General features: G+C 45.6%; 1 protein-coding gene across 1 annotated transcript; it reads right to left on the minus strand.

Annotated features, from left to right (window-relative positions):
- Positions 1-6863: 6863 nt before the first annotated feature.
- Positions 6864-9068, minus strand: LOC110869682. Its single transcript, XM_022118916.1, has 4 exons — positions 8698-9068; positions 7571-8608; positions 6930-7382; positions 6864-6888 (listed from the first exon to the last, which is right to left on the minus strand). The coding sequence occupies exons 1-4, from the start codon at positions 9066-9068 to the stop codon at positions 6864-6866; spliced, it is 1887 nt and encodes a 628-aa protein (XP_021974608.1).
- Between the last annotated feature and the right edge of the window lie 353 nt (positions 9069-9421).

The raw sequence follows: 9421 nt of genomic DNA on the forward strand, positions 1-9421 counted from the left end.
AAAATATGATGATGAAGTCAAAAACAAACAAAAGCTATAAAAAGCTTGTTTGAGAAATACTTCAAAAATAATAGGTCACTAAAAACAAGGTATTTTACGAAAACCGACACTTGCTACGATTTTCGCCCTTTTTACTAACCACTAACCAACCACCCACCTTTAAACCCAAGCCTTCACCCAAAAAGTCCTCTTGATATTTACAAAGGTAAAAAGTTAAAAAGGGGGAGGATTGATTGTTTGGCAAGCCTATGGAAAGACGTAAGTTCCGTGCCGCTCTCGAGTGATTCACTAAAATATACACCTTCGGCCGAGTGTTGAGTGATCACCCGTGAGGTATGTGAACTTGTATATAAATGGAATTTTAATAAGGCATGCTATGCCCAATAAGTAATTTATCTTATGAAAAGTTCAAAATAAATCATAACGAATAGGATTGTAAATAAATAAAAATAAAGCCTATAAAAACCTTGGATTCCCGACACTCTAGGACAAGCTAAAAAACTTCTCTTCTACCTATTCCATTTGGGAGTGTAAGCCACATATAAAGAGTTTTGCTTGAGGACAAGCAAAAGTTCAAGTGTGGGGGTATTTGATGTGTGTAAAATGCAACATATAAAACACATCAATTAAGGCATAAAACTAACCCTTTTTAAGTACTAATGTTGGAAAAAGAGTGTTTTTGTCTTCCTTTTGTATTTTCAGGATGAAATGAGCTCAAAATCACAAACGAAGCAAAAAGACCACTAATTCTACCATAAATACAAGAAAAGGAACAAAAGTAGACTGCCCGGACCCTCAACGGCACCTCCCAAAGCAAAAAAGAAAGAAACAGAGTCTGAACACGCCCCGTGTCCAGCGAACACGGGGGCGTGCCCAGGAAGCAGCAGAAAAGACAAACCAGTAGAAGCTTCCATTGCCCACCACGGGGCCGTGTCCAGCGAGCACGGGGGCGTGGTGAAAGTACAGCAGGCGCATTAATTGTAATTCGCAATTACAATTAATGAGGAGAGAGAGTGTCAGGCGGGCACGGGGCCGTGTCCAGCGGACACGGGGCCGTGTCCAGCCTTCTGTTCAGCCTATAAATAGAGGAGCTTGGCTTCATTCTCTCTCATCCCTTGGCACACCACCTCTCTCACACCTCATCCACCACCCACCACCACCATAACACCATCATCCACCACCATCATCCATTGTCCATCGTAGAGTGTGTGAGTCGTCTCGGGATCCAAGATTGATCGTAAGAGTTCTTGACAATCAAGGCCATGTTTGCCTAAGTCTCTTACATCACTTGGTGAAGACAAGTGTTTAGTATAATACTTTTTATTTTTAATCTTTTGCACTTTTTATTTGGTTTTGTATTAATGACTTTAATAACTAGTTACTTATGTTGAAGGTGATCTTTCCTTATCGTTTGTCCGTGGTGTCTTGGCATTATTTTACTGTCTATATAAAATAAAAGATTTTCACCATTCATATCTCCACGGTCTATATGGAGGTATGTTGGCTACCTGGTCGGGGGTTAAGGGAACGGTTTGGTAAGGGTCTTGCCCTTGTTCAGCGTTTAGAGGTCCTGCTTGGGACCTGGGTCAAATTTAGTAGGATCTCCTTCAATGCCCATAGGTATTGGATGGCGGAGATCCAAACTCTTTGACCCCCTCATAAGTTAACTACTATTAATACTATAACCCGGCTATTTAGGACTGTATCCCTGCTGACTCAGACTACTTAGCCGAGGGTAACGTCACCGCCAGAAGCGGGGCCTACCACAATTTGCATTAATAACTTAATTCATTATCTTTCAATAATCCGACCCTTTAGGATTGTATCCTTGCTGACTCAAACTACTGGGTTGAGGGTAACGTCGCCTTCAAAAGAGGGGCCTACTACAATAACTAAGATAATCTCTTAAACAAGTGCAAAAGTGCGAAAATAATCAAAGGTTATACTAATACACGTGTCGGATCCAAGTGATTCATCTTGTCTATCTGTTTTTATTTTATTTTTATTTTCAGCATTTAGTTAGTTTTTATTTTTTTTTAGTTTAAAATATTTTTCTAACCTTTTGATTTGATTAGACGCTGAGGATAAACCGGTATTAAAAGCTCTTGTGTCCTTGGACGACCTCGGTATCTTACCAACACTATACTACGTCCACGATGGGTGCACTTGCCCATATGTGTGTTTAGTGTTAGTGAGTATCGTGTTTTATAAATTTAAAACTTGGCTAAAAGTGTAAAAAGGGCTTAAATATACATCTAAAATATACTACACTTCACGCACATCAAACCCCTAACCGGGTATTCGGAGAAAATGTCCTTGTTGCGGCGCGGATGAGTGATCAATGGCCGACTGATAGCAAGGAAGTTCCAGTTTTGAAGTTCCAGGACAGAGGTTAGCTATTACCTGATATATTTTTATTTATGCCTTCGTGTCACTCAACTTGTTGAATTTTGAATGTAGAGGTGCGCCTTTATCAAGCTGCTTTCTCCACCTTTGGTGGGTCGATGGGTGTGCGCCCGCTGGAAGCAGGAGAACAATATTGGTACGACGAGATCAAGGGCCACTTTATGTATCCAGTTGCTGGAGCTTTTGCCGATCCACCTCTTCTGCTGAAGGTGCGCATATACCTAACCCTCGTCCCTTGTGCGCTTTGACTTTTGCTTGGAAAGAGATTGTCTATCTTTCCAGCGAGGAGTCTGTGGGATCTTCAAATGGAGAGCTAAGTTCATGGTCTAACATCTTTGCAGGTGTGTTGCATAACTTGGGAATTGACCCTGAGGATAAGAAGAAGAAACCAGCGAAACGGAAGAAGGTTATCACCTTAGACCCTGAGGTGACCAGCAAGAAGGGTGGAAGTAGTCGCGCAACCAATGGTGTTGCTGACAAAGGTACCCTCCGCCTTCGTCAAAGTAACTTGGAAGATTACGTTATTATCAGTGATTCATTTGAAGGTTTATCGCGTTTAGGCGAGAAGAAGACTGAGCTGCTGGCTCAAGAAACTCAGGGAGCGCGGGTTCTCGCAACCCGGATGCTGGAACTACCCCCTCTTCCATTGCGCATGATGAAGAGGAAGAGGAAGAAGAAGAGGAGGAGCCTGCTGCCAAGTTGGTAAGCAGGAAAAGAAGTAGGACTGAGACCACTGCTGACAAAAGTTTACTGCAACCCCTAACCGGGTATTCGGAGAAAATGTCCTTGTTGCGGCGCGGATGAGTGATCAATGGCCGGCTGATAGCAAGGAAGTTTCAGTTTTGAAGTTCCATGACAGAGGTTAGCTATTACCTTATATATTTTTATTTCTGTCTTCGTGTCACTCAACTTGTTGAATTTTGAATGTAGAGGTGCGCCTTTATCAAGCTGCTTTCCCCACCTTTGGTGGGTCGATGGGTGTGCGCCCGCTGGAAGCAGGAGAACAATATTGGTACGACGAGATCAAGGGCCACTTTATGTATCCAGTCGCTGGAGCTTTTGTCGATCCACTTTCTGCTGCTGAAGGTGCGCATATACCTAACTCTCGTCCCTTGCGCGCTTTGACTTTTGCTGGGAAAGAGATTGTCTATCTTTCCAGCGAGGAGTCTGTGGGATCTTCAAATGGAGAGCTAAGTTCCTGGTCTAACATCTTTGCAGGTGTGTTGCGTGACTTGGGAATTGACCCTGAGGATAAGAAGAAGAAACCTGCGAAACGGAAGAAGGTTATCACCTTAGACCTGAGGTGACCAACAAGAAGGGTGGAAGTAGCCGCGCAACCGCTGGTGTTGCTGACAAAGGTACCCTACGCCTTCGTCAAAGTAACTTGGAAGATTACGTTATTATCAGTGATTCATTTGAAGGTTTATCGCGTATAGGCGAGAACAAGACTGAGCTGCGGGCTCAAGAAGCTCAGTGAGCGCAGGTTCTCGCAACCCGGATGCTGGAACTACCCCATCTTCCATTGCGCATGATGAAGAGGAAGAGGAAGAAGAAGAAGAGGAGCCTGCTGCCAAGTTGGTAAGCAGGAAAAGAAGTAGGACTGAGACCACTGCTGGTGTGTCTACTGCGCCGAAGGTTGGAGGGGTTCCTTTTATCGGGAAACAGAGCAATTTGCGCTCTCTGTATAGATTTTCTCCTGGTTAGTCTCTTTACTACTTTTGTTTCCTTTGTTGGTTCTCTCTCTATTTAACACTGTTTTTTGCAGAGGTAAAAAAGAAGACTCCCGAAAAGAAGGGCGTTGCTATCATCGATCCTCAAGAACCGGTGCAGAAGAAGACCAAGATTACCATCAAACCCTTCAAGACTACTGGTGTAGAGTCTGAGAAGGAGATGCAAAAGGCTGGCGAGAAGCCTGTTGATAAGGAAAAGGAGCTGGAGAAAAAGAAAGTTGTTGCGAAAGAGAAGGAGATGGAGAAAAAGAGGGCTGCTGACAAGCCTCTTACTGAACCAAAGGAGACCGAGGTCGCTGCTACAACTCTTCCTGAAAAGGCGCAGGGTCCGGAGGTCGTCCATATCACAGGGCTCGACCAGCCCATTCATGAGAGAGGGAAAGGTCCGGAGGTGGAGAAACCGACTAAACCTGCGTCAGCTGATGCCCCCGTTCAGACTATGCAAGTAACTTCCCCTACTGTTGGGTCCGACTCTGCTGCGCATAAGGAGAAAACTGCTGCTGCTGGTGGCGCGAGTTCTGGTGGTGCTGGAAGGTTTGTGCCGTAATCTCCTATCGGTCTTAAAGATACTGTGGGTGATCTTTACTACAAGACCTATACCAAGGAGTCGCGCGGCACCGCTCCACACCAGGCTCCCTGGAGTTTAAAGCAGAGGGATACGTTTAAGGAGTTTGTTGCTTGCCCTGATTGGTTCTTAAATTCTTTCACTCTCGACGAAGTTATTCGGCAGAGGGCTCGAACCCATGACGGGTTATACCAGGCTTATGTTGTCAGCGAAGCCAATACTCGCGCCGCTAACCATCAGATTGTGCACGAGTGGCGCACGATGGTTAAAGAGCGAAGTGATTGGGAAAAGTATAGCGATCGTTTGTTGAGGGAAGCCAAAGATTTTGAGAAGTATAAGGTTGCGTTTGTTGAGGAGAAGGCGAAGTTTGAGGCTGATAGGAAGTCGGAGGAATGGGGCCGCGAGGGTCTTAGGGGCAAGCTTCGCACTGCCGAAGAACTCCTAGCGAAGGAGCGTGCTGAATGGAAGAAAATATGTGCGAAAGACAACGAGCGTATGTATGCGGCTCGATCCAAGATTACTGAGCTCGAGTGCAATGTTGCTGAGCTGACCGGGAAGGTCGAGGATATGCAGGCTGCTAAGGAGAATGTTGAGGTTCGGGAAGCGTTTACCCTTTCTCTCCTTGTGCTTTTTGTTTGCATATTTATCTAAGTCCTTTATCCCTTGCAGGTTGAACTGGCTGAGGTGAAAGCGCAGTTGTCTGGTAAAGACAAGGACCTGATCGCCAAGGACGTCGAGATTGCCGAGTTAAAACGTCGCCTTCGAGAGCAGGTCGACAAAAGTGAGTCCTTGGAGATCGACCTTGAGGTCGAGAAAGGAAAAGCTGCCTCTGCTGAGGAGGCCAGGCAAAAGGCTGAGGAGGCGCGCGCCATAAGTTAATCTGGCCTTAATGTGGCGCAGAATAACTATGCTGAGGCCCAGGGCATTGTTGACACGCTGGTCTCCGAAGCTGAATGGATGCGTGGAAGAGGATTAGTTCTGGTATTGTTCTCTTCTTAACTTGGGTTTTATTTGCTAAACCAGATTTCTCATATGTTTCTTTTGGTGTAGATGGCCAATTCTATCCTAAATTTTGGGGAATTAGATGGAGTTGTTGCTGCTCTTATAGATGCTTCTCGCGCGGTTGGTCACCGTGGAGGTTATCTGGAGTGTGCGCAGCATGTTGAAGAAGTGTTTGGGCAAGCGTTTGACACTAGCCATTGTTCATTGACCAGTGAAGCTGATGCCGAGTTGGCTCGTACTGAAAATGCATATAACCATATATCACGGCCTGTGATGGACTTGGTCGCAAAGGCTTTAGAGCATGATGACTGGTGTCAACGTTTAAAAGCTATTCTCGACCCGTCGGAAACTGTTGAATTATCTGATGAGGAGGAACCGGCGGGCAATGATGGTGATGGAGACGGTGGCCAACATGATGATGATGGTGATGGAGACAAGCATGACGATGACGATGATGGTGATGGTTACGAATGAATAGGTTTGGAAGGCTTTTGTGCCTTGTAATTTGTTTCTAGTTTTTAGATGTGATCTGTTGCGCGGTCGCGCTTAAACTGGTGATGTTTTGTTAATTTGCCATGTAATCGTTGCGCGGTTGCGCTTGTTTAATATAATCCTTATGTTTGCTTCTCCTTTATCCAGTTACAATTATTGCACTGTTGTTAGAAACTTTGGTTAAGTTAGCGCGAATAAATGTAAGTGTGGCTCTTGTGCGAGTGTAACTGCCCAGTCTCGCGCTGTGTTCACGGAGGACCTTGGAGGCGCAACTCAAGAGCTCGTAATTTACTGAAGTGTTTTCATGCTAATCAAAAGTTTAACATGCATTTATAACGTAGAAGTCATCATGATAAAAGAAAACATAAGGCATATGCTTACATTCATTAAGAAACGGGCGCTTAGGCCAACATACATCGCAAACAATTAGGGCGTTTAGCCAACATAGGAAATTAAAAAGGCGCGTGGCCAACATGAGAAAGTAAAGGCGCAAGGCCGAGAGTAGTTACATATAGCACTTGCGCAGTTGTTGCGCATTCCACGTGCGCGGGATGATGTATCCATCCAGAGTGCGCAACTTGTATGCCCCCTTCCCTAGCACCTCGTGCACCAAGTATGGGCCTTCCCATTTGGGTGCTAGTTTTCCTGGGCGTTCAGCATTTGAAGCTTCATTGTCTCTGAAGACATGTTCTCCTGGAGTAAAGGTACAAATGCGCACTCTCGCATTATAGTACATTTCCAGCTGTGTCTTGTACTTAGCTTCTTTAATTCGCGCAATTTCGCGTCTTTCTTCCAGTAGATCTAAGTCGATATGGCGCTCTGCTTCGTTATCGACCGTGTAGACTGCTGTCAAGCGCGGTGAGGGGAGTCCAACTTCAGACGGGATAACTGCCTCCGAGCCGTAGACTAGGCTAAAAGGAGTTTCGCCAGTACTTGTTTTCGGCATGGTTCGATAAGCCCACAGGATGCTTGGGAGCTCATCTACCCAACCTCTTCTCTTTGTGCCCAGTCGGGCTTTTATCCCTTCGATGATACTCTTGTTGACACTTTCAACCTGACCATTGCCTTGAGGATGCGCAACGGAGGAGAGTGTGTGCTCAATCTTCATTTCTTTCATCCATTTTTGAAGATCTTCGGAAGCAAAATTGGTACCGTTGTCTGTGACGATTTTGAGTGGGAGGCCAAATCTGCAAATGATGTGTTCCCAGATAAACTTGCGCACCATCATTGCAGTAGTTGAGGTGAGAGCCTTGGCCTCCACCCATTTAGTAAAATAATCGACAACCACGATTATGAACTTAACAGCACCAGGAGCGTCTGGGAAGGGTCCCACCATATCGATCCCCCACTGCTGAAAAGGCCAGGCAGTGGATACCGAGATAAGATCGTTTTTGGGCGCAGGGTTTTTGGAGAATGTCGCTGACAGGAGTCGCATTTGCGCAACTCCTTCAGGGCGTCGACGTGCATCCCTGGCCAGTAATATCCAGCGTTCATAATCTTCGCGACAACCATGCGTGGGCCTGCATGGATGCCACAGACCCCTTCGTGAATCTCCCTAATCAAGTAATTCGCGTCTTGGGGGTCCACACAGCGCAATAAGGGCCCCAAGAAGGACTTTCGGTATAAGATACCACCATTCATCTCATAATGCAGGGACTTGTTTTGAATTTTCCTTGCCTCTGCTTTGCTCTCCGAGAGTATTCCTTCTTGCAGATATTGAATTATAGGGGTCATCCAAGATGCCTGCCCTACTTCGATCACATTTACCTGGCGCAGCAGAACCGATGGATGTTTGAGTACTTTAATCCTTACATCCTTGGCGAGATGTTGAAAGGAAGTTGAAGCGAGCTTGCTTAAGGCGTCTGTTGGTTTGTTCTCGGAGCGGTTGATGTGAACTACCTTGTAAGATTTGAACTGTTGAAGCAACTCTTTTGCTTGATCTAAATACAGGGCCATAACTTCACCCTTTGCATCGTATAGACCGTTAATTTGGCTGGCGATCAAGAGTGAATCAACGTGCGCTTGTAGATTTTGAGCTCCCATTTTTATGGCGAGGCGCAAGCCTGCCAAGAATGCCTCATATTCCGCCTCATTGTTGGTGTTCTTGAAATCCAACTTGATGGCGTATGTAAATTCATGCTTCTCGGGGCTCACAAGGCGCAACCCGGCTCCTGCGCCATCTTTGTTTGAGGCCCCATCAGTGTATAGCAACCATAACTCGTTTGACGTGTCTTTTACGGGAGTCTCAACAATCTCACAATCCTTGATTTTTTCCACTGGTACTTCTGTGAGGAAGTCCGCCAGAACTTGACCCTTGATGGCTGGGCGCGGCCTGTACAAGATGTTATGGCCCCCAGCTCGATCGCCCACTTTGCTAACCGCCCAGATGTCTCTGGTTTTTGCAATATCGTGCCTATGTGAAAGTTGGTGAGCACCGTGATCACGTGCCCCGTAAAGTATCTGCGCAGCCTTCTAGAGGCGTGTAGTAGTGCAAGTACCAACTTTTCCATTGTTGAATATCTCGTTTCTGGATCAGTAAGCACCCTACTGACGTAATAAATTGGAGTCTGCACTCCATTTCTTTCCACAAGCAATACCGACCCTACTGCCTTATCCGAAGAAGACAAGTACAGTATGAGTGGTTCTTTCTCGAATGGCGCAGTCAAAGTAGGGAGCTTTATCAAACATTCTTTCATCTGCTGAAATGCGGTTTCTGCTTTGGGCGTCCACTTGAACTCTTGTTTCTTTACACAATTGCGCAGGGTGCTGATAAAAGGATACGATTTTGCAGTGTGGTTTGACAGAAATCGATTGAGCGCGGCCAGACGGCCGGCTAGTCGTTGCATTTCTTTGATTGTTCGTGGTGACGGCATGCGCTCTATGGCTTGGACTTTCTCTGGATTTACTTTAAATCCGCCATTTGTAACTACGAAGCCCAAGAATTTTTCCTTCCTCCATACCAAAGGAACATTTGGCTGGATTCAGTTTCATATTCACGCTTCTCAATGAGTTGAATGTTTTCTCGATATCTTTTAACATTTGGTCTTCTTCGGGACTATTAATCACCAGATCATCGATGTACACCTCAATATGTTTACCGATATCGTCCGCAAAGATTTTATCCATCAAGCGCTGGTATGTTGCGCCAGCGTTCTTGAGGCCGAACGACATCTTTGTGTAGCAGAAAATCCAAGATCAGTTCTGAAAGCTGTCTTGTCTTCATCTT

The sequence above is a fragment of the Helianthus annuus genome, chromosome 3, assembly GCF_002127325.2.
Source record: "Helianthus annuus cultivar XRQ/B chromosome 3, HanXRQr2.0-SUNRISE, whole genome shotgun sequence".
Classification (NCBI taxonomy): Eukaryota; Viridiplantae; Streptophyta; class Magnoliopsida; order Asterales; family Asteraceae; genus Helianthus; species Helianthus annuus.